General features: G+C 45.4%; 2 protein-coding genes across 2 annotated transcripts in view; one reads left to right on the top strand and one right to left on the bottom strand.

Moving 5' to 3' along the window:
- The first annotated feature begins 1,162 nt into the window (after positions 1–1,162).
- SLC15A3 (solute carrier family 15 member 3) lies at positions 1,163–22,507 on the top strand. The gene is made up of 8 exons (XM_077321119.1): positions 1,163–1,845; positions 4,756–5,054; positions 8,066–8,225; positions 12,202–12,312; positions 15,981–16,149; positions 17,304–17,462; positions 17,908–18,066; positions 20,011–22,507. The coding sequence occupies exons 1-8, from the start codon at positions 1,285–1,287 to the stop codon at positions 20,163–20,165; spliced, it is 1,773 nt and encodes a 590-aa protein (XP_077177234.1). The 5' UTR covers positions 1,163–1,284; the 3' UTR covers positions 20,166–22,507.
- A 134-nt stretch (positions 22,508–22,641) lies between these two features.
- The window catches only part of TMEM132A (transmembrane protein 132A), a 32,929-nt gene continuing 29,834 nt past the window's right edge, over positions 22,642–25,736 (bottom strand). The window contains exon 11 of the mRNA XM_077321118.1: positions 22,642–24,587. Within this exon, the coding sequence (XP_077177233.1) occupies positions 23,412–24,587 (1,176 nt within the window). The 3' untranslated portion in view covers positions 22,642–23,411. The remainder of the gene's footprint in view (positions 24,588–25,736) is intronic.

Raw genomic sequence — 25,736 nt, 5'->3', positions numbered from 1 at the left:
AGCTTGTCACCAGCATTACTGTACTCACAAGGGATCTGAAGAGCCTGGCTGACTGCAGGAGGAGGTTGTCAGACTTGTAAGAATTTGGCTCCCATAGCAGGCTGCATAACCTCTGCCTATCGCATCTATAATTTAGCCTTCAGTCTCTCCATCCCGGCTATAACTCCACAACTGTTATGCAACACCCCTCCCCTTTATTCACACTATGCACATTCACACTATGCACATTTGGTTCCCCATGCTGCCTGAAAGAAAATGTCATTCTTGATTATTTGTTAATTACTCACCACCCAGAGCTGATTATTATGGAAGCACACTAGTTAATGGCTGACTTGATTTATATGTATTCCAATTTGCCACTTAACTGCCCCTAGCAACGACTGTCTTTACAAATGCCTCATTAAGTCTCATTTAGTCAAATGTCTTTGCTTTGTTACTAAAAAAGGCTATTGAGAAGATGCTAAGTATCTCAGCAGGTCAATACCTATTTTCTCACTATAGCTACAGGTTACAAGTGTATATTGAATGTTTAATTAATATCCAAGCTTCTTTCCTACCAGTTGTGGCTCACAGAACATTGCATTTCATAGGAACTAGATTGTGCCAGCATATATTAAATTCTGAATGTTTTGAATGGCACTGAGATGTGCTGAATGTGACTATATATTGTGACATCTCTGTCTGAAAAAAGGGAGAAAACCACAGTCTGGGTTTTATGGAAATGTGTTTTTGAAATTTATATTTCAAAATGGGTCGATGCTAAAGCAGTTTGTTCTTGGTTGCTTACTGCAATACACTGGGTAATTCCAGGTTGTGGCTAGAATACCAAGGGCTGTGGAATGTTCTATGTGCACACTAGGATTTCTAGGCCCCACGTTCCTACTTTATCCTCCTGAGCACCCTAAGAAGCTGGGGGACCCCAGACTGGCACTGAACATGGCACAAGGAACTGTAGCCTGAGGCACTAAGTTGCCTGACTGTGTACAATAGAACAGGGAATGACTTTTTTGTGTGAGAAAAAACAGATTTTTAAAAAGGGAACAGGGAAAGGGGAGGAGGAAAACATGACGTTAGACTCATGTGAAAGGGGAACACTCTCTGGCTAATGAAAAATGAAAGTTTCCTTTCAGGGAAATATACAGTCATATGATGTGTGTCCTGTGAAGAAATGAGGAAGTACAAGCAACACTGAACGACCTGGAGAAGGCAAGAGAACGCAAGACAGAGACTGGTGAAGGAAAAGCCCAAGAAAAAAGAAGAGAAAGATCCTGAGGCAGGGGCTGCATGGCTTCCTCAAGTGCCAGGAAGGAACGAAAGCCCTTGTTAGGACAGGAGGAGATCACAGACCAGCCTGCCATGTCTCATTTTGAGGGCAGAAGGGCTGCCTGTGCAGCAGTGCTCCTGGTGGAGATTCTGGAGCGGACAGCATTTTTTGGCATTGTCTCAAACCTCGTCCTATACCTCAACAGCAGCAAGTTCAACTGGGGTGGCTCGCAGGCATCACGGGCAACTCTGCTGTTTATGGGGGCCTCCTATCTGCTCTCCCCCATTGGAGGCTGGCTGGCTGATGCTTACCTGGGCCGTTACTGGACCATCACATTCAGCTTCCTACTCTATCTAGTGACAGCCTGCCTGTTGCCTGCTACGGCCTCACAAGATGGACAGGCCTTCCTGTGTGGAGACAGGTCAGCTTATGTGATACAGCCCTCTTGCCAAAGAGGTATGGAGTGCAAACAACAACTGCCAAGTCAGTATTGTGCTCCTGTCATGTATGCTGGTCTACTGTTCCTGGCCCTGGGAATCAGCTCCGTCAAGGCCAACCTCACACCATTTGGTGCTGACCAGGTAAGAGATCTTGGCTCAAATGCTCCCTCTCTTTCTTCCAGAGTGGGCCTCTGCAGTGGGTCTTTCTCCAGTATACTCTGACTCGTGGGATGATGTTCTCTGCAGTACAGTTTGGCACATTCCCTCCAGCCTCTTCATAGTAGAATAATCTCAGGTGTCTGAACCAAAAGGTTAGTTTCCAGCCTATTCATCTCACAGTGCTTCTTTTTTTAAAACTCTTGCCAACTTATCTGCAATCATGGGACTAGATAAAAACTTGTGATTCCCTATTTTAATTTGTTCAAAGTATTTTATAGCCTTTGTGTAGCCTTGGATGTAGGGATTTTGTCACTTTTTGATAGTCTCCTAATTTTAATTCTGTTAAATTCTAGAGAGAGTGGGTTCAGTTTCCCCTGTTCTGATCTTAGAAAAGCACTAATATTTTCAGCCTGTTTTTAGCAGGAGAGCCCCTTCTCTCCTGCTCCAAGCAGTTGGAAAATAGCCCTAGATTTTGAAAGAGTCAATGCCAGAGTATTCCTCCTTGCTCAAAACCATGGCAGACTGTTTTCTGTCTGTTTTGTATTACATCCTACTGCTGCTGAGTTCCTCCAGTTAATCTGCGAAAGGAAGGCATGCATGTACACCAAGGCTATTTTTGTACAGCTTTTCCAAAATTATCCCACTCTCATTCCTCAGTAGTGCTTTACTTTCCTAGTCTATTTTTATTTTATTTTAAACATGTGTAGTCCAGATGCAGTATACTATGTAATTTTCTCCCCCCTGCCCAAGAGATGACTGTGCTTGCGGAGATGTACACCAACAGTTGCAGTTCATTGTTTTGTTTTGCCTTTTCTTGCCCCATTGCTGCTCTCCATGAATTTCTTCTATATTCATTCATTCATTCATTCATTCATTCATTCATTCATTCATTCATTCATAAGATTTCTATGTCACCTTTCTAACAAAATAGGGTCCCCAAGGCGGTGAACATTAAGGCATTAAGTATATAAGGTAAAGGTATCCCCTGTGCAAGCACCAGGTCATGTCTGACCCTTGGGGTGACGCCCTCTAGCGTTTTCTTGGCAGATTCAATACAGGGTGGTTTGCCATTCCCTTCCCCAGTCATTACCATTTTACCCCCCAGCAAGCTGGGTCCTCTTTTTACCGACCTCGGAAAGATGGAAGGCTGAGTCAACCTTGAGCCGGCTGCTGGGATCGAACTCCCAGCTTCATGGTCAAAGCTTCAGACAGCATATCTGCTGCCTTACCACCCTGTGCCATATGTATTAAAACAATTCAAAATAAAAACATATAAACACACAAAACACATAACACAGTTGTGATAATAGTTATTGAGAGTACACCAAGCCACACAAAATTCTTCCCCCACTGGTGGAAGACAAAGACATAGGGAGACTGATGAATCTTGCTTGGGAAGGAGTTCCAAAATTTTATATAAGCCTAGCAAATAAATCCACAGATGTTACTAGCCCTTAGAAAATGTTGTTAGCTACCCTTGTGGTTTGGCCTGTAAGAGTAAAGACAATGAACTGCCCTTCATTTTATAAATGGATCCTTGCACAGTCACCCACATGTTTTCCATAGGAGGATGATTCCCCACTGTGTTTTTATTACTGCTGTGGATGCATTGGCAAGGGAGGGGATTCTCCACAGTCTCCTTGCATGCCCCCAGTTCCCCTACACACCACTGGAGTGTTTTTGCTGACTTGTTGAAACCAATGGAGTAGGTATCACTATAGTGCAGGCTTTCTCAACCAGGTTTTCGTGAAACCCTGGGGTTTCTTCTTAGTCCTGGAAGGGTTTCCCAAATGGGTGGGAGTTAATTATATATATACATACATACATACATACATACATACATACATACATACATACATACATACATACATACATACATACATACATATTTAAGATTTGTTAAACATTTATTGTGTGATATGACCATATATGGTCATGTTGAACCCCCCCCAGTGGTCAATGATGGGACTGGAGGGGGTGAAAAGGGGAGGGAACCTCGGTGGGCATGTACACAGTTATGCTTCCCAACCACATTCTGAATAATCACACCACTGCTGGGGTTTCTAGAAGCCCGAAGAATGTTTCAGGAATTTCTCAGCGATAAAAATGTTGAAAAGGCTGCTATAGTGTATTAATATTATAATGCTCTATGAATTACCAATATTTTTGCAAAGAGACTGTGTCTGTGGGAACGGCAGGTGCAAGAGGACATGGTGTTGGATGTTACAAGGAAGTGCAAAAATCTGTGTCTTCCCATCCACATGAAATCTAAACCTGCTCCAAGTACAATCTTTCTGCAAAGAATATACCAAAACAAGAAGCACTGAGCAAAATCTGCTTGGGGAAGCAACCGGAGGCAATTCTGGCATGACATATGGGGATCCGCAAGAAATTTGTTGTAAGGCAGTGGTCCCCAACCTTTATTAGGCTGGGGACCGGCAGGGCATCGGGTCGCGCCCGCAGGGACCGCGCCCGCGCGGGCCACGCCCATGCTTTGGGCCGCGCCCGCAGATCGGGCCGCGGCTGCGAGCCGCGCCCGGCCGCACCCACGGATCGGGCCGCGCCCGCGGATCGGGCCGAGCGGGCGCGGCCTGCACGGGCGCAGCCCGGCCCTGATTCCCTCCCCGCCCTCCCGCAGTAAGTAGCTTCCCGGGCCGCAAGCTTGCGGCCTGGGAAGTTTTTTACTGTGGTGGGGGGGGGGCGGGGAGAGGGAGCCGCGGCCCGGCGCCATGGCCTTTGCGGCCCGGCACCGGGCCGCAGCCCGCAGGTTGGGGACCACTGTTGTAAGGGACCATTCCTCTGCCTTTGCTTCCTTCCCTCTCCCCGTATCTATTATGAACCAGTGACTTGTTCATGAGTCCAGCCTCATTCCATGCCTTGTTTTCCTTGCAGGTGACGGACCTTGGGCGGGATGCCACCCGGCGTTTCTTCAACTGGTTCTACTGGAGTATTAACTTGGGTGCTGTGATCTCACTGCTGGTGATTGCCTTTATCCAGCAGAATGTGGACTTCCTTATTGGCTATGCCATTCCTGCTGTCTGCGTGGCCTTTGCCTTGTTGGTCTTTCTTTTTGCTGCCCCCAGCTTTGTCACAAAGCCTGCCACTGGCAGTCAAGTCTCCACTATGTTCCAACTGGCTTTTAGGAGCAGCTGCTGTGGCCATGCACTTCAGAAGATGTCCACCAAAGCCAAGTAAGACACTGGATGCCTGCTTCTATTGAGCAGGTTGGCTTCATTGTCATCATGTACCCATGATTACTTGCAGTGCTTGTTCATTTAGATATTAATGGAGACCATCTTTGTCCACACATTGAGAGCTCAGTGAGAGACCAGGAAAAGAATCATGTCTTACCCACATGAGAAGGCAGTCTATAGTAATTTCATAGATTTTCTTTGTATTAAGCATTAAGTGGTTAGTGTACCAGAGCAAGATCCTATACTGCCATGAAGCTCACTGGATTACTTGGTGGGCATGTATACTACATTGGCTGAGGATGTGGGGGGAAAGGTACAATAAAATAAGATAAATAATCAAATAGAAAGAAATAGATTGTCACTTCCAGTCAAGGGTTATCCTTCACCTAGGCTGATTCTGCACTTATTTTGTTTTTGAGAGCCAGTTTGGTGTAGTGGTTAGGAGTGCGGACTTGTAATCTGGCATGCCAGGTTCGATTCTGCGCTCCCCCACATGCAACCAGCTGGGTGACCTTGGGCTCGCCACGGCACTGATAAAACTGTTCTGACCGGGCAGTGATATCAGGGCTCTCTCAGCCTCACCCACCCCACAGGGTGTCTGTTGTGGGGGGAGGAATGGGAAGGCGACTGTAAGCCGCTTTGAGCCTCCTTCGGGTAGGGAAAAGCGGCATATAAGAACCAACTCTTCTTCTTCTTCTTCTTTTTCCCGGTGTGGATCCTGCTGAATCCAGATCGATTTCAACTCAGTCTTCCTCTCCTCCCTCTCCCCATTGAAACAAAAAACTGTTCTGCACAAGGTTAGGGAGGCTCAGAAGGGGAGGAGAGAGCCAAGTCCAGATGGAGCTTCTTTCTTTTTTTTTCTTGAAGGGGGGGGGGACGATTGAAGACAACAGAGGAAGGAGGGGGGGGAAACCATGTTGCAAATCTCTACCCACAGAAGTTACTATTTCTGCAGCTTCTGGGGAGAGAAAATTAGGATTTCCCCTTTAAGAAAAGCTTATAGCCTGGGCAGCCTTGTCCAATCATGGCTTCTCTACCACGGGAGACAGCCCTGACCAATCAGGGCTACTCTACCATGACAAATACTACGCAGCCTGAGATCCACATGCTTTCTCAATCCGATTCTGAAAATATTGAGGGTTAAAACCACTCTTGGATATTGTGAGGAAAAGGTAGGGTGACCCCGGATCAATCCTGCTTGTTGCAGAAGGAAAATTTAAATCGCCCAACATCAAAACGGAAATCACATTCTGTGTAGATGGCAGGGATTGAATCGACCTGGGATTGGAATAAAAGCTCCGTGCAGTTTATACCCTAGATTACATAAATATGAGTTACAGTCAATACACAAATGGCAGAATCCTGAAGTAGTAGAGGCATTATTAAAAAAAAAAAGCCTAGCAATTTAGAAACCAACACACAGGAGATAAATATTTTAGTGAGTTACTTTCCCCAAATACTTCATTTCTATTTGCAAGAAAGTTTTAGAAGAAAGGCATTTACCATCTGAAGCCTGCCAGTAATATAGCGTACCATAAATTTCATCCAGCTGGATTTGCAAACAGCTACAGTAACTCATTCTGAGATAATTCATTTATTCTTATGATTTGTTGACATGGTCAAGTAGAAACACAATCTAAGTAAGAGTAATGAGAATAAGAAACATAGGAATTGTAGTGTGGGAAATGACCATGTAAACAGTGCCCTCAAATAGGCGGCCAGTGTGTGTGTGTGTGTGTGTGTGTGTGTGTGTGTGCGTGTGCGGGTGGGAGAATCTTCCAGTTGTACTAGAAAAAACAATGGCCATTTCCACACAGGTGATTTGTCCTGGTTTGTCCTGTTGGGTAGGTTTTTCCTCCACAGCATTGTTGTCCTTCTGTTCAACACTTGAATTTTTCTTGAATTTTCTGCTTATATTTCCCACACCTTATTTGATGTGAGATTTTAGAGATAATGGCAGCAAATCCAAGCTAACAGGAAGGTCTGGATTTCCCTATTGATATAGCAGTATAATAGTGTATCAGTGTATCCATTACCAGTTTAAAGGAGGGGGGACTCAATTGCTGTGGGGAGTTGGAACCGGAGGAGCAAAAATGCAGAGAAAGTTGACATTTGGAAGGTCCATTGCCATTGCAATGCATAGGAAGCCACAGTGATACCAGGTCTTCCACAGGAAAGTGTTGTCATGTGGAAAACACAAATGTACCCCTCTTATTCTCCAACTATATAGGTCTTTCTTACAGTAAACATTGTGATCCTACAAGCATCTGGTAGGAATTATTATTTTACTAGCTTCAAAGCCCGTTCCCCTGGCCAGGCAGCTTAAGGTGGCTTTGGGCTGCAACTTGCAGCCGGATCAAGTGATGCGGGTGGGAGCTGGCCAGCTCGCTAGCAGGGCCGGGACAGAGCTTTTTAGCAGACCCAGCCTAGCAGGCCAAGAGGCCCTAATTAGGAGGCACTGAGGTGCATCCGAGAGCAAAGAGGCTAGAGTCCAGGGACAGAGGGTGGGAGCTGCAGGGGCAGGGCCAATCAGGGTGCAGCCAGCTTTGATGGCTCCATACTGATTGGCCCTATTCCAGCTAGGACAACCGGACACATTCCATCCCCCAGGCTGTTTCACAAATATATAGAGGAACCATGGATAAGGATTTGTTCATTTACAAAAGTTATTTTCCACCTTTCTGCCCCACTGGGGGCACCAGTGTTGTCAACAACCTGGTTTGGTTCCTAACACATGGAATTTGCAGATGAAGCTTTCCATGGGATGGTCAGTAGCATCAAGTGGCAAACATGTCCCATTAAGTGTTTGTTAGGGGTACAGGACAATTTTTCCCCAGGCTATTGGCTTAGTGGGAATGAGATGACTATCCTCTCTCCCTTGCTGAATAGCAAAAAATGGAATGTAACCTTGATTGATGCCTTAATCTAGAAGGGAAACTGCTATGTCCAGAAAACACAAGCCCTCGGCATATTTTAAAAGCTCTACTTGTTCTTTCATTTTACCACAGGTTGAACAATATCCAGCCAGAAGAAGAGACTGCCCTGTTTTCAGATCCCAGGCACCAGCCTCAGGAGCCTTCACATGAAAACATCTCCAACTTCCAGGCCTTGATGAAAATCTTGCCTGTGCTGCTCACTCTGATCCCATATTGGATGGTCTACTTCCAGGTAGAATATACATAGCACATCTTTATTGTCGTGGTTTGATGTTCTGAGCTATTTATCAGATAGAACCAAAAAGAACAGAGAGGAGAGAATGTATTCCTTAGAATCATAGAATCATAGAGTTGGAAGGAGCCTCCTGCGCCATCTAGTCCAGTGGTCCCTAACCTTTTTATCATCAGGGACCGGTCAACGCTTGACAATTTTACTGAGCCTCGTGGGGGGGGGGTAGTCTTTTGCCAAGGGATGTCACCGCCACCTGAGCCCCTACTCCACTTGCTTTCCCACCGGCGCCCCTGATTTTCCTCTGCCCACTGGGGGGCACTGCCAGCAGCAGCTGTGCAGTGCCACGCCGAGGAGGAGGCCTAGCCATGGCAGCCACTGGAGAGCACCAAAGGTGAGTTGGTGGCAGAGTGGCAGGGCAGCCCCCAGGGCAGCAGCCAGGGAGGAGGACGAGGAGGAGCCACGGATCGGTACCAGTCCCCGGACCGGGGGTTGGGGACTGCTGAACCCCCTGCACTATGCAGGACACTTACGACCCTATCTCTCATCCATTGTAACCTGCCCCCCCCCTTGAGCCTTCACAGAATTAGCCTCTCCGTCAGATGGCGATCTAGCCTCTGTTTAAAAATTTCCAAAGATGGAGAACCCACCACCTCCAGAGGAAGCCTGTTCCACTGAGAAACCGCTCTATCAGGAACTTTTTCTGGATGTTTAGACAGAATTTATTTTGAATTAATTTCATCTCATTGGTTCTGGTCTGTCCCTCGGGGGCAAGAGATAACAACTCTGCTCCATCCTCTATATGACAGACTTTTAAATCCTTGAAGATGGTTATCAGATCCTCGTCTCCTCTCCAGGCTAAACAGACCAAGTGCCACCAACCTTTCCTCATACCTCTTGGTCTGGATACGTTTCAGTTTGTCTACATTCCTCTTCAACTGTGGTGCCCAGTTCTGAACACAGTACTCCAAGTGAGACCAAACCAGAGCAGAGTAAAGTGGTACCAACATCTACAGTGATCTGGACATGATACTCTGTTTGATACAGGCCAAAATCCCATTTGCCTTTTTAGCCTTTGAGTCACACTGCTGACTCATGTTCAGTGCATGGTCTACTAAGACTTACATTTCCCTCCAAACATGTATAATCACTCTTTATAAGAAATGCATGGCCTTTATAACCAAATGACAGTTAGGCTTGAGTTGCCAACCAACTGGAGAAATAATGTCCTGTCTGTTTAATAGAGGTTTTATGGGTATTATTTACCTCCATAACATTAAAAGCTTCAGCTGCCCATTTCCTCATATTAAACCTCCACGAAAGGGACAGGATGTTTTTTCTTCCAGATTGTTGGTTGCCCTGTTAGAGGTGGTGTCCTTCTTTGCACTCATCTCTTCTGTCCTGCTTCTAATAATCTTCAAGAGAACAATAAGTCTGAAACATTGGATTGGAATAAGATAAGGCAATTTTCATGTTGGATGGGGTTTCTAGAGGCCAAAAGAGAAACCTATGATTTCCAGGAAAGGTGAAGGCATGAGGTGGGAAGTGGGGAATATTTAGCTGTTTATTTTTGTTTCACCTCATGGCCTTCCTCTTGTTGTTAGGTATACTCCTGAGATGTTTTAAGTGTTCACATCTGAAAAGCTAATGTGTGAGTACAGCAAATGTGTTTGCAAACAACCCAGCACACCCGGGGAGTTAGTGTCAAAGCAGCACAGTGGAAGCTACAATGCGCAGACCCAGTACAAGCTGGACTCAGAACAACCATCCTCCTAGCCGGTTTTTACTGGTTTGCTTTAAAATAATCTCAGCTGTGATCTCTGTATTCAGTGGTTTCCAAACATATCTTAGGGAAATAAAGAAGGTGAACGTAGTTTAGGTTTTTTCTGATATAACTCACTTTTGTCCTTAGCAGAAAGGCTGCAGCTCTGTGCATAGTGATTTGGGAATCAGCTCCATTGAGCACAGACTGAAATATTTGGAACCCACCTCCCCACCCCCAATAACATGTCCACAGGATTGGGCTTCAAGGATTACAGTCACTTGAGTTATTGAAGCTGAGGGAAGACATAAACACAACAGCTTTACAGTTTTATTTCCCTCCCAGTTCCTGTTTGCTGCCATAACACAGCTATAAAGTTGATACACAGAGACAATAAAACAAATCAAATGTGCATTAAGAAGTAAAGATATGAAAGTGAAGCTGTTTTTGTCCCCATAAATTTTCTAAAACAAGGATACCAATCCTTGTCTTGTCAGTGATTGTGAATTTAAATGTAAAACCAATTGTCCCTAAGATATCTTTGGAAACCACTGAACACAGAGATGACAGCTGGGATTATTTTAAACCAAACCGTTCAAAGCTGGCTAGGAGGATGGTTATTCTGAGTCCAGCTTGTAGTGCATCTGTGCAACATAGCTTCCACTGTGGCGTTTTGACACTAACTCCCTGGGTGTGCTGGCTTGCCCAGTCAGCTGTTAGCAGAAGGCACAGGTGGGCACAGATTTTCCCAGAAGTCCCCTTTTTGACTCTTTGGAAAGTTGATAGCCGAATATTACAGGAGACATGCAGGGGAAAAGGCCATGTGGGCTTGGAGACTGCAGTGATGAGGATGAATCGAGTAAAATCAGCTCTCTCCGACTGATGGTACTCCATGTACACCATACTTGCAGTTGGCTGGATACATGCTGCAGAATTATGATTAATAATCTATCACAGGATTAACCATTAATGAGGTCATTTATAATTAGCACTGAGCAAGTATATGAGAGGGAAAGGAGTAATGTGTTGCACAAAACATGTAGGACCTTCCCAGAGTAAAACACAGACCACCCTGTTCTGGTGACTGTGTGTGTGTGTGTAGGGGGGGGAGTGCTGTGGTCATCCTTTCAGAGCAAAGAGAACAAGTATTGCCCTTGCTGTGACTGGCTGGTGTCACCAGGAAATCTCTTGCAGCGCAGCCCTGAATCAACTTTGTAGCTTGAAGGGCACCAATGAAACTCAGCCCTGCCTCTTCTGGCCATATGTAGATGATTTTGCACCTGAGGCAAGAATGTAAAATTGTGTCCCCTGTATTTTCACGGTAGTTAGTTTGGTTAAAAAATAAATATATCAATAACAAGAGTGATAATATTACAATTTTTATTTTAGTCATGATATTATTTTCAGTGCTTGTTACTGCTCTGAGCAGATGGATAAGGATCTGTGTGAGCAGAAAACCCATGGCCATCCTGGCCTATTCCTGAGCAGAGTCCAGGGCTGCATTCAGATTTCCCATTTGCTATATTAGTATTCCGGGGTCTGCAGCTGTGATGCTGGCCTCCTCCCCCAATATGCTTCAAAGGCTAAGCCTGTCCTTCCTGCCTCCTTTCTGTTCTGCTCAAGCCTTAAGCCAGAGTTGCTGCTGCTTTTCACTCTGCATTCTGATCAAGAGGGGAGGCCCTTCCTAGGCCTGATCATTATTAACCCACAAAGAGGGCAAGAGTTCTGCAGTGTGCGTGCCTGTTGTTTGGGTGGAAGGAAGGTACTGCTATTGTAGCAAAGGAACAAAGGGCAAGGTATGCAAAGAACAGTCAGGGCTGCATCAATAATATTCAGGCAGAGACCATGAAATGCTTCTTCAGGGCATTTGTTGAACCAGTTCTGGCCAGCCTGATCCATTTTGATGCTTCAATGTTTCAAAGGCTGTTTATACCACTAATGAACCTGAATAAGTTCTCACCATTTTAAATAATTCTCACCATTAAAAATGTTCTGTATTCCAAATCAAATTGTTATATTGTACAACATTATGAAGGTTTTCAATATAAACCACCCTGAGCCTCAAGGGAGGGTGGTATGCAAATATAAATAAATAAATAAACAAACTTTGCAAATGGGCTCCAATCAGATAGCAGTTTGGGCCAGGTCACAGAAATGGTGACTTGTCAGATGGAACATCTGTTTCTTTAATGACATTCTTTTTCTTCTGAGTTTTAGATGCAATCAACCTACTACCTGCAGGGTCTGCACCTCTATATCCCCAACATCTTTCAACACAGCAATTCAAACAACAGTGCTCTCTCAGCATCTGTAAGCAATGGCTACACGGTAAGCTGAGGCAGTGGCGAGTAGCAATGTGGTCTATGAAGGGTCACCAGGCTCAAGGTTGGGAAATTGGGGAGATATGGAGGAAAAGGGCAGAATATGGGGGTGAAACAGGACCTCAGCATGGCATAATGTCTTACAGTCCACCATCCAAAGCAGCCATTTTCTCCAGGGGAATTTATCTCTGTAGTCTGGGGATCGCCAAGCAGCACCTGGAGACTGGCTACCCTAGGTCTATAGGAACACAGAATAATGCCATTTTGTTAGGCCTTTGGAAGCACATTAAGGGTGACCTCTCTGAAGTAGTGGGATCATTTCATGTATCATATTTCAAGGAGAAGGTATCCTATGATGAGGCTGTTCAACAACATGGGGGCTGGAATTCTCTTGTAACAAATAGGGTTGTTACCAAATAGTGGTTAAGGTGTTAGACTATAACTGTGAAGACCTGGTTAAATGCTCACATTACTAAGAAACTCACTGAGAGCTCTCTGGCCATACACTCTCCCTTGGGCCTCAGCCTATGTCACTATATTGTAGGGAGTAAGATGGGGGATAGCATGAACACCACGCTGTACTCCTTGGAAAAAAGAAGGGATAAAATAGTAAGGAAGGGGCACTGCTCAGCTCAAATAACAGCTAAAATGATTGCACTGGCCTTTTCTGCTCTCACAGCTTACTTTGGACTGTATTCGTGTCACTATGGCTTTAATTTGAATACTGTGCCTGCACTCTGCGGGGGGGGGGGGTCCCCTCTCATTTCTTCTTGGGAATCACGAACCTTGTGATGCAGAAGGTGTGCTTGGCAGCAGTGGTGACTGCTCTTTCCCTGGCTCACAGCTGGACCTGTGCCTTGGGGAGGCTCAGCAACCCCTGGTTGGAACTTCTGGACATGCCAAGTCTTGGGTTTAATGGAAAAAATATATTGAGGGTAATACTGGGGTTTTGTTTTCTATCAATATCTTAACTAGGGGGAAATATGGCAAAATCTTTTGTGGAAGCTGTGTCACTGTACACTAATCTCCCAGTCAGAGTTTGTTCAGCAGACTGAGAAAAAATGTTTATTAAAGCTGCTAGGTGACAACAGCAATTCCTTAGTTATTTTCTTTTATTTAAATAAGGTATATCATCTCCTGTAATAATACTGAAAGTATTTACCTACATACTCGAGAACAGTCAAACACAATCTTTAACAGTAACTTTTTCTCTGAGGTAAAATCTGGTCTTCAGAGATACATTTTCTTTTTCTTTTGTTTACATAAAGTTAACAATCTGGTTGTTACATTGTTTCCTTTGATATTCACAATACAGAAGCAGTGATTACTTTACATTTTCTGACAGATAAACCTGACCATGAGCATAGAGACTCTCAGCCTAATCTCTCTCTCTTTCATACACACAACCAATTGTCAAAAGCTAACTGTCAAATGCAACACTCTCATCATGCATCACTTCAGCCTCAGAGTAAGCATGCAAGGATGCAAAACAAGAATTGGAACACTAAGTGCCCCTACCCCCAGCAAAGAAGGACGCATGCTCTCCACCTCTTCTGGCCTTCATACAGGATTGGCTGATGAGGAGGAGGGGGTCATCCTGCCTAGCCCAGCCCTGTTCAGCCTGGTCCCTGCACTGACACTCTCTCTCACTTGCTTACTCTTTCCCAAGAGCAGGAGGAGAGTTGCAAACTTCTAACTTCTCTGCTTGGAGAAAGAAGCACTTCCCAGATGAACCCAGTGTCTTATCCTAAGGGCACACATCTTCTTTAAAACAGCGCACACACATATTTAAAACTTTCCCTGTCACTAATTCCCCCCCCCCCAGTGATCTTTGCTTGGGAGCAAAGCGAGGGTAAAACCATCACAAAAGCACTCTCAGAAAACCTGGGGAAACAGCGATGGGAAAATGAACTGAGTGCTGGACGAAATTCAGTGCAGAATGAAAAATAAAATGTGACAGAAGAGTGAGGTGAGAGTGAGGTACAAAATGGAAAAAACACCCGAACAGACATACACTGCAAAAGTAGAGGAAAACACCAGTGCATAAAAAGCCACTGTATTCAAAAGAACGTCATGACAATCAAATAGTTTTTTAGGTTGGAAAGGGTTATAGAAAGCCAGTGTGTGAAACTGAATAACCAGAGCACAAAGACTCCTCCTTGTGCACAGGTCCTGCTTTTTAAAGCTGACTAGCACATGACAAGCTTCATGTGGCTCTTGCTGTGATTGGGGGCCTTGGCCCACCACATGCAGCACAGAACAGAAATCATTCCATTTCCCCTCAGGCTATATACTGTGAGAGAGGAGATGAGATGGGGCAGGGCCTTGTATATACATGTAGCACAGGGAAGGATCCCGGAAATTCACAATGGCTCTGAAAATTAGATTAAATGCTGGCATTGACAACAGAATCATTTCTCACCGAGGCCCTCTTCTATTTCAGGATGATGAAGCTACCTTTTTTCTTTGAAAGCAGAACATGCTGTTGATTTATCTTCAGACTTTTTGGCTACAGTACTATCTCTGTGTAGTACTTGTGGGGCTTTTAACTTTAATTTGAGAAAAACAGCTGTGGAACTGAGATCAATTCACAGAACCATGAATCATACAGTGGTCTCTGAAAAACTGTTTCTGCATGTCTGTTTTCCTTCCTGCAATTAGCTAACTATGAACAATTCTCACCATGTATAAATGTATAAATACTGGGTTTAGGGCATTTTGCTTTACAATCCTTTGAATGTATGCTAAGGCATTTTGCTGGAAGGGTGGTTGTTCATGATAGCTGGGGATGGAGGCAGGCTGCTCTGTGCTCAGCTGGGTCACACCAACGAGGACTGCTTCAAGCAATCCGATACAGAAAATGTATATTGAGTGGCTGTATGCAGACTTTGGCTTGGAGTATACTGCTGGAGCACTCAGTTCATCAGGTGCCCTGTTGGAAACTCAGTCTGCTCGCCACAGCTCTGCTCATCCTAGTTCTAGTAGCTGCTCTAGTAGCTGCTCTGGGGGAAGCGAATGGCGACGGAATTGCAAGAGGCAGACACATTTGCAGAAGCAGACTCGCAGTTGCTGGAAATTACATTTCTCATAACACTTCCTGTTTGGTGTAGTGGTTAGGAGAGCCAGTTTGGTGTAGTGGTTAGGAGTGTGGACTTCTAATCTGGCATGCCAGGTTCGATTCTGCGCTCCCCCACATGCAACCAGCTGGGTGACCTTGGGCTCGCCACAGCACTGATAAAACTGTCCTGACCGGGCAGTGATATTAGGGCTCTCTCAGCCTCACCCACCCCACAGGGTGTCTGTTGTGGGGAGAGGAATGGGAAGGCGACTGTAAGCCGCTTTGAGCCTCCTTCGGGTAGGGAAAAGCGGCATATAAGAACCAACTCTTCTTCTTCTTCTGTATTTCATGGCTGCTTGAGTCTGCTGTTATTTTAAAAAATCTCTCTCTACAAACAATAGCAGCATAATGAGGCTCCACTACATACAGGCTAGTCCATACAAAGCTTATGTTGGAATACTATTTTATTAGTCTTTAGGGCCCCTATTGTTACAATAGGCTAACATAGGTTATCCTTTAGAATTATTAGGTTCTGGAACAGTGTTGTACACTGCAAAATCCATGTGATAGGCATGTGGACTCTCAACTAGTTATGAGTTGGGAATTCCTGTTCCTAGTTCCCAGATGCCTGGCTCCTTCTAGCCAATGTGGTATTTCTGCTGATCCTGGTCCCACTGAAAGACCGTGTCATAGACCCGTTCCTGGCCAAGAGGAAGTTGTTGCCTTCACCACTAAAGAAGATGGCTGTGGGTATGATCTTCGGCTTTGCATCAGTTATTGTAGCCGGTAAGTAAACCATTCAGCCTTTGCTGTGTATGCCATCTCTGCTTCTAGGGGTAAAGCTTTTGAGCTCCAAGTGTAAAGGATCAGAGGTATTTTTAAAATCCACATTGCTGCTTGAGATTTAAAAAATCTATCCTTTGGGACTAGTAGCACATTTTTGAAGCTCCTCAGATCTAATTTGCATTGGTCATGGTTTTCTCCTTACCTTTTCACCAAGTTGCTCAGGGTGGCACTCATAGTTCTCCCATCCCTTACTTTATCCTGATCCCAAAGTTGTGAGGCAGGCTAGGCTGAAAGACAATGACTTGCCTAGATCATTCAGTGAGACTGATGACTGAATGGAGACTTCAGCTTGGGTCTCCTAAGTCCCAGTTGGACATTCCTACCACAGCTCCACACAGGCTCTTGCATTCAGAAATATTTAGGACTGTACTGGTTTAGCATGCAAATGGGAGGATTGCTTGTGTTTGTAACTACAACAACAACAAAAACTAGCACACTAGGGAGAAAACTAAGCAAAAGCCCTGCTTTACAGCATATTATTCTTATATAGGCAGGGAGCGTTTGATGTGGAATGTATAGTCATATCTTTCCCACTAGTGATGATATAATGTACTTTTCTCCTGAAAATTTAAGTCTACTTTGAGCTATGTATTTGCCAGGGGTGGTTCCCTGCCAGGGGTGGTGCCAGGGATGGTTCCCTGCCCAACTGTATAACTAGCAGAGAACAGTAAGGTCAACATACAGTAGTCCTAAATTAAAAACATCTACATTTCCCCATCAAACCTGTACCGCTGAGCATTACTGCAGTCATTTGGACCATCTGGACATGCCCACAAAAAGCCCAACTTTCTGCTCCCTCCTTGGGCTACACTGTTTGTCTACTGGCCATTAGGCAAACATTTTGCAATACCATTGGAATTCAAGAAAGCAGTACATTACGGTGAGAATGAAGAGGGCAGGGGCATTTGGAGTGCATTCAATTGCCATGAAGGAAACTGAGCGGCTATCGTGAACTGGCAAGAGGTGAAGCAGTTACTGCATTCTGAATGGTGTTGCTAACTGAACAGCATCCTCGACGGGGGGGGGGGGGGGGTCCTTATACTGGAAGACAGTTGTTTAAGTATTCCCTGAACTGAAATGTTTCCATTGAACAGGCTTTCTTGAGACGAAGAGGCTAAAATATGTGCACAACAATGAGACCATCTCCCAGCAAATTGGGAAGGATGATTATATTGCAGCACCACTCCTCATCTGGTGGCAAATCCCGCAGTACCTGCTCATTGGCATCAGTGAGATCTTTGCTAGCATTTCAGGTAAACAGCACAGGAGAGGCGTATTTGTCTTTGCAAACAAACATCTAACACGTTGCCATGGTGGAATAGGGAACAGCAGGAAGGGGAAGGATATGGTCCTGTCTCACACTCAGTGCTTCTCCATTTCTGATCGATCCAGCATCAGATTGTCCTCTTTATATGGGTGTTTGGGTTATATGTTTCACATGCTTATGTCTAGGGCATATTTGTTTATATGATGCCTTTGAATATGTAAGGCTACTTACAAAATATAAAAAACAAAGTACACCATAAAAACCGACAAACTGAGCATTTACAATTTTGTTTTGACTGATGTGTTCAGAGATTTTTTTTTCTTTTCAAGTATATTGTTACCAAGCTGATTACAGAGGAGTGCACCATCTCTGTAATCTCTGTGTCACTTTTTGGCCCTCCTTTCTAACTGATTCAGTGAACTCTTTCCTAGGCCTGGAGTTTGCCTACTCTGAAGCTCCCAAATCCATGCAAGGAGCCATCATGGGTCTCTTCTACTTCATTTCTGGTGTGGGATCCCTATTGGGATCTGGCCTCTTGACTCTCCTGTCTCTGCCAGCCAATGGTTGGATGAATTGCCCAGAGGACTATGGTGAGTAACAGAACGGGTCCCACCCTGCCTCCTAGACAAAGAGAAAGCATCAGAGCTAGGGACAAGAGTGGGAAAACAGAACCTTCACATTAAGTGTGAATAAATACTATTCCCTGGTGCTCACATGTGAATATGGATTTGAGTGATTACCCTGCCCTTGGGAAACACTTCATTTTGGTTCAAAAAATGAACCAAAATGCTTTCATCAGCATTTTTAGCAGTGATGTATTGATCTTGTAGGATTCTGTATAGGATCCTTACCTGCATGATGGACCAGAATGTCATAGCTTATCTGCATGGCGTAGTGGTTAAGAAGCATGGCTTTTCATCTGCAGAGTTAGGTTTGAGTCCCCACTCCTTTACATGCAGCCAGATGGGTGACTTTGAGCTCTTAGCAGTTCTGTTAGAGCTGTTCTCATGCAACAGTTCTGTCAGAGCTCTCTCAGCCCTGTCTACCTCAAAGAGTGTCTGTTGTGGGGAGAGGGAGGGAAGACACTTTGAGGCCCTTCTGGTAGCAAAAAGTGAGCATAAAAACCCACTCTTCTTCTAATACAGAAACACTGACATATTCCCCTCCTGAAGAATCTGAAGAAGTGTGTGTGCACACAAAAGGTTATACCTTGAATAAAATTTGGTTGGTCTTAAAGGTGCCAAAGGACTCAAACTTTGTTATGTTCCCCACCGGTCTGACACCTCCTTCACATACTTACTTGGTGGTGTGGGAACAATTTCCTTCTGGTATGATCCTGCACCACTGTGGTGTGAGTGTGGGTGAGGCCTTTTCCATTTGATGAGCACTCTACTACTCTAGAAAAGATTTTCACATTTGGATTTGTTCATGTAGTTTTATACTCCTCAGCAGCACTAGATGGTACCATTGAGAACCAGCTGTTTGTACGAGAAGGTGTGTGTGATGGAGGCCTCAGGCTAACTTGACAGGTTCAGTGCATGGCTCTGTCTAGATAGATCAGGACCTGTGATTGTTAAACAAGAGCTATTAGATGTAATTACTTAGGCTCGACAACCGGCATTTTGGGGCCTCCACTGCGCCTTTCAGTTTCCTAAGAATCCCAGTATTCAAGCAGGTCTGGAAAGGCAGCAAACAAATGTCTTAAATAATTTCCCCTAATAGTTAAACTTTCATTTTTCCCCCCAAAGAGGAAGATTTTAGTGGGAAACTACAAAAGAACATGCTGTCTATAAGCTTCATAACTGCTTGGGCATGGCTTGTAAAGGCCAGTGAGTGAATGCCTTTTTCGGTTTGCACAACATTCTGTCATAAAATCAGCATGCTTTTTGTCCTGTCAAGACTATCATGATGCCCTGAATCCTTCACATGCCTTTTTGACAAAATGTACCTATGATGGTTCCTGGAATAAATTGCCCCTCTTTCTGCTGATGCGAATGGATGTGGCTAAGCACTTCTACACCATGCCTGAAGGATTAGATTGCTAATGTAACCAACTCATGAGATGTAAATAACCAATTTTACGTTCAATTTAATCTGCTTGTGGTGGCTTGTCAAAATGTTGGACTACAGCATGTAAAACCTTTGTGTTTGCAATGACCTGTGGTTGCAGAGCTGGCTTCGGGTTTCTTGGCAGACAGGCTCCAATGCAACGTCAGGGACAGAGGCGTGGTGGTTGGAAGTTTAGGGGGGCAAGCACTGTGACAGGATGTCCCACAAGGGTCAGCTGGCCTTAGACCTTGTCAGCTTCCTACAAATGGAGAGCAATTGTTTGGACCGACCAGTAGGCCATATCTATTTATAATGGCAAAGCAGAAGAGCAGGGCAGGAAGGAACCTAGGGCTTGAGGGAATGTGCTTTTGGACTGCTGCACATGGAGAATCCAGGAAATGAAACACCAGGAATAGTCAATGCTATAGTGTGGCAAGGGGTGATTACTGATGGGTATGCTGATGAATCTCCCTTTCCCACCCTAGGGAACATCAACGCATGTCAGATGGATAATTATTTTTTCCTGCTCGCTGGGATCCAAGCAGGAACCTGTGTCCTCTTTGCCTGGATCTCTGCCCGTTATGAGCATCAGCATCGGCCCAGCTCCTGCCTCCTCTGCGTTGGACAGGAGGACAACTAACACTCAGTTTTTGCAAGATTGAGAAGGTTGCCCATGCACAGCAGATCTCAGCAGGTGGCCAAACATCACCACTGCCATTCTATATATAGACAGCATGCAGGGATGTGTTGAACTCAAAACAGTATATTAAAGGATTAGAGACGTTCACGGAAGACAACACAATCAATGGCAGGCTGTCCAGTTACTAGGGCATTACAGCCCTCAATTCAAGGTGTCATCAACATCTTATTTCCAGAAGCTGAGCATGAATAACGGAGGATGGGGAGCCCGAGAACTGAAATTACCATGGGATACAAGGCACTACTTAGCTCTCTGGCTAGATGGGGGTGGGGGCACTCTCTGACTCAGCAAAGCTGCTCCTGTCAACAGACTCACTAAAACACCAATCAGTCTCCTGCAGCTAAGGCATGCTTTGACTCTGAGGAGAGAATTAAAAGAAAAAAGGAGGGGATTTTACCCTCACCCCCAATAACCTCAGCATAAAGCTGATTCTCAGTGCCATAAGAGGATCCTGTCCTCACATTGCTGTGGACATCTACCCCCCACTTCCATAAAAGCTACAATAAAACAGTAGTTCAGTATCACCTTAGAGACTAACAATTTATTTCTGCACAAATCTAGTTAGTCTTTAAAGTGCCATGCAAGTCCTGCTTCATTTTGCATGGATATCCTCTGAAACTATGGAAGTTACAAGATTCTTACTGGCTAAGGCCAAAATGGCACAATAAACAGAATTAAGGGGCTACAGCAAAATATCATTGACAGAAAACCTTTTTTTGTATTACATATGAAAATAAAGTGGAAGGATCGCTGTTTTTTTCCTGTTCTATAACTTCCTGTGGTCTCAAACATGCACATTTGTTGTTGCTAAGAATCCCAGTACCTTTTGTTTGTTGACCCATTGGTCTCCTTCTGGGGCCACAACCTTTCTACAAAAGACATGGGTGAAGTAGTTCAGAGCACAACAACAGTAAACATGTAGTCTGTGAGATTGGTTCATGCTTACCTGGGAGACACAAGAATGGACAGATGTGTTCTTGTGGAAAACATCTTGTTGAAGATGGATGCATTTTTGGTTCTTTGGTCTCAAAACATTGTTCAGCTTGCAATGCCATCTGAACAAAACATTGTTCAGCTTGCAATGCCATAATTAGAACAACATCTAATTATTTTTTCTCTGTCCCATGACATTTAAGTCAGGTATTTTGACAGTTTCACTTTTTGGACACAGCCCTTTGGAATGGCCAGAACTGGCTCTAGTAAATCCAGAGTAGCTAACCCAAAAGATAGCAATAGATCAAAAATGAGTTGTGGGGAAAGGTCTGGTATGTGCCAGTCCAAGGCAAGAAGTTATAGGAACTGCCTTCTCTTTTTTAACACAGCATAATCTTTTAACAGGTTGAGCTTTTACAGCTGGGCTAGAATTTGTTAGGGCTCATTTCCACTTTGAATATGTTAGATTTACTCTTTGGCTACATTCATGATTTATTTTCTGTTTTAAAATAACGCTAACATCTCTACAGAAACATCTCATGCTCCGTGAGGCTTATCTAATCTCTCAGAGATAAATTAAATGGGTCCCGTTTGGGCTGTTTCTCAGTAATGTAAAATCTTATCCTGTGGCAGTGAACTTGTTGGCTTGTTTGAAGTATTAGTGAAGAAATGGACCAGGTTCACGGAGTCAATATGTTTCCAGATCACAGCGTGAAGTTGGAACTCATCTACCTTTTATAGGTATGCAGAAGAAGGGTTATTCAGAAGATCTGGAAGGTGATAGGTGAAGGAGGCTGCACTTGCTGAGACTCCCTCTGTTGCACAATGGTGAAAGACCCAGGAATCTCAGCTTCCTGGGAAACAGCAGCAACCGAGGGGTGGCGAGATAGAATCCCATTATTAGCAGGCATCATGGAGTGGGGGTGGAAGCATGAGGTTACTAGGTTCTTGTTGTGCAAGCACATGGCTACAGGTTTGCCAACTTTGCCCAGTATAAGCTAATAAATGTGCCCAGGATCTGCACTGGGGAATGGGGGAGCTACCATATACCTAGCCAATGTTGACCTTGAAAGGCCAAAGCCTTTCCCACCACCTTATGACTGCTGCTGGTGGAGTTATCAGGTCCCCCTTGCTTGCTGGACTTCCCACTGGACCATCTGACCAGTACCTGCCACAGGGCTCCTGGCAGCATCAGTTTGGCTCTTTTAAAGATCCTCCTCCACCAGGTTGTTTTGCTGCCTATGACATTAAAAACTGTTTAGACACTGAGAGGGACAGGGCCACAGAAGTCAGGCAGGTGGCTACCCAGGGGTTCTCCTGAACTGTCTAACCATTGTAAGCATTGTGTTCCCTATAGCCCAGCCAGAGTCTTGCCCATGCAGGAGAGATGCAAGATCAGGGCAGAGAGGGCCTGCAAGTGTCTGGCTTTCATCTCCGAACAGAGAGCAGATGCTTAGACCAATCTTTCCCAAATACAGAAACATTTGCTGCTGTTTTAATTATTTATTTATTTTAATTTTTAAACAATGTAAGAATTAAAAATCTTCCATAAATAAAGGACTTGTCTGGCAGCCTCCCAATACTACAGGTATAAAATATGAGCGATTGTACAAAACGGTTAAGGACACCAGGCTCGCAGCTGGGGTGGAAAAGGGCTGTTTGCTGCTCTCTCGAACTCTGCCCTTGCCCGGCTTTGAGGTGTGTGGTGGGGGGAGGGGGAAGAGCCCCAGGCTCAGAGCACAGGAAGGAAGGACACTCACTGTCAAAACCATCACAATGGACACAAATCGGCAATGAGAGTCAAAGCAATAAGGGAGGCCCAGGATCAGGCTCCCCCCGGAGTTCCCTCCAGAGTACATCACAGTCAGCTCACTGCTGGTGTTCAGCGGATTTCCAGTCTGTAAAATCTTCACCCCTACCTAAAATGAACTGATAAGGTAGGGAAGAAGTACTGAGGACCTATGAGTTTTACGCCCAGGAAGAACTAACTCTGGCCCACAAATCCCTCGCCAGATTAAAAAGGAACAGCCAAGGAAGGTCTCTAACATAGAGATCTTGAAGGTAGATCTGGGCCAGCTTTTCCCAGCACATTGACTCTGGGCTGCTTTTACTGGTTGTGTAAAGCCCTCTTTAGAAGATAAAGGTGAAATGCCCAGCTGGATGACCCTAAGAGAGCATCCAAGGGAGAGCAAATGCTGATCCCTTATTGGTTTGCCCATATGGGGTATTGGTGGGGCACAGTAGAGATGGCGGTCAGGAGCTGCCCCGGATCCTCTCCATGTAGCTGCGCAGTTCATCGGGGTCACGCAGCCCCATGTCCTCACACACCCAGCGGATGTCATCTTCACTGGCCACCAAGATGGACTGAACTGCAGGAGCAGAGGCTGGAGGGCTTGGAGCAGAGCCAGGGGGAGTAGCAAAGGTCACAAATTCTACACGCTTTCGACGACCGCCAACCTCCCTCCCCCCCTTTTTCCTGGACAAAGTAGTGGTAAGAGCTGGGCTTCCTGGAGCAGTCAGGCCCAAAGTACTGGCAGAAACATCAGGTTCTGGCCCTGGTGGAGCTGGGCTCTCTTGGGCCACAGCCTCCATCTTTCCCTCTGGCCCTACACAGCAACAGCAACCATCTCTAGTGCTGGAAGGGTCAAGGGGCTGGTCTTGGCAATGCTGGTTGCACAGATCCAGCTGCCGACTAAGTTCCTCCTGGTCAGTGCCCAGCCAGACCCAGTTGTGGGGCTGCTGGGCAGAGGAAGCTGCCCCAGACCCAGCATCAGGGGGCTCCTTGCGCTGGTAACGAAGTACAAAGACCACACAGTTGATGAGGAAGATGAAGATGGCAAGGCAGAAAACACCCAGGAGAACGTACATGCCAATCTCCAGGTCCGTCACCCTCTCGGGAGCCTTCACCATCTCATCTTCTTCCTCTTCCTCTGGTTCAGCATCCTCATAAGAGCTACTACCAGGCCCCTCAAATTTGGTCATTGGTGGCCCCACCCCCACTGGACGTCTCCTCGACCCCCTTCCGCTCTCTGTGGCAGCTGCAACTGTCACAGCTTCACCTGACATGGCGCCTTCTGCTCGCTGGAAGGGGGACTCGCCCCGGTGATGGGGATCCTGTTGCAGAGGGCTACTGGTTGTTGGCAGATGCTTACCAAAGTTCACTTCCAACCATATTGTGCTTTGAGCAAGCGGAGCCCTGTGTTTGCCCTTGCGGCAGGAGTCTGGGGAATTCAGGCTGAGTTGCAGGAGGGATCCTTGCCCTGCACCCTCAGCAACAATCACTGGGCGGTCCTGCTCCTCATCGAGCTGCACAGATACCACACTGGGATTCAGAGAGGAGAGTGAGAGAACCAGATCTCGCCAGCCATAAAACTCTACAGGAGCCAGGGTGTGATCGGTGAATACTAGCCAGATGCTTACCACAGCTTCCTGCATGGAAAAGGAAAACTAGGTTTAGGACAAAGGCATAACATGGGCACACACCTCTTTAATATGACCTAAGGCTTCTCACAGCTTTTGATATTTGTTTGCATGCTGGATTTGAGTGAGTCTAAAATCTGATGGTGTCTTGGTTAGTTTTTGGGGTCAGAAGACCTTAAGAGATGGGTTCTGTGCATCGTTGGGTCATTAACATGCTGAGGCCAACACATCAACTCCAGTCAGAAAAGAAATGTAGCCGCCTTCACCACCCAACCTTCTGTGTTGCTCCCCTACCACCACTTGTGAGGATGGGAAAACTGACAGAACACAATACCATGCATTACTAGATTTTGCCAGAGTAGGGAGGAGGAGATACAGAGTTTCTGTTTGTGATGGCAGCTACAGATCTCCCATTACATCCAGTTCAAGCCTGAATGGACCACAGCAGGATGAACAGGCTACATTTTTAATGAGCATTATCAAAGACACCAAGGATCCTTGACTCCAAAGGGATCCAAGGAACCACAATTGGCATTCACTTATCAAGTCAGCAACACATCTGGTCCCATGAAGGCAATACCTGGTCAGCAGTTTAACAGTGACTGGCCCTTTAGTAGCCCACTGCCAGACAATCAGCTGGGAAGGAGCCTTGAGACAAGGATGGGGAAATGAGGGGACAAGTCACAACTGAGTTGTGGGGAAGGGGGGAACAGTAGCTTCCTGTGAGAATTGTTCATATCTCGTAGGAGTTCCAGAAAGGTGGGGACACCAAAGAGGCTGCCCTCAGGATGAGTCAGGACCTTCATATGTAGGAATGGGCACAAACTGAGAAAAAGGGGTTTGTTTCATTTTTTGACGTGCCTGGTTTATGAGCCATGATCTGTAACAAACTTTTCAGCACCGAATAGACTAGTTTGTTTTGTAAGGTTCGTGATGTGCTAGAGACACCAAACTCTCGCTGGATTTATGTTGGAGCTTCCTTTACCTGCCCTCCAAGTATGATTAGGATGGGATTTATGGGGTCCAAGTTACAGTCCTCTAACAAAGGTGCCTCCAAGAAAGTGATTTCTGGGGAAATGACAGAAGCAGGTTCAGGAGCGTATAGAACAGCCCCTGTGCAAGCTAAAATCATCAAATTCACAAGGGACCTCCCCCTGA

This window comes from Paroedura picta, chromosome 2 (assembly GCF_049243985.1).
Source record: "Paroedura picta isolate Pp20150507F chromosome 2, Ppicta_v3.0, whole genome shotgun sequence".
Classification (NCBI taxonomy): domain Eukaryota; kingdom Metazoa; phylum Chordata; class Lepidosauria; order Squamata; family Gekkonidae; genus Paroedura; species Paroedura picta.
This window is presented reverse-complemented; position numbering and strand designations above follow the sequence as displayed.

Coding starts and splice junctions, on each gene's coding strand:
- SLC15A3 (XM_077321119.1), top strand. CDS start 1,285: ATGGCTTCCTCAAGTGCCAGGAAGGAACGAAAGCCCTTGTTAGGACAG. Junction 1,846..4,755: donor CACCATTTGGTGCTGACCAG/GTAAGAGATCTT, acceptor TTTTCCTTGCAG/GTGACGGACCTTGGGCGGGA. Junction 16,150..17,303: donor TGCATCAGTTATTGTAGCCG/GTAAGTAAACCA, acceptor TCCATTGAACAG/GCTTTCTTGAGACGAAGAGG.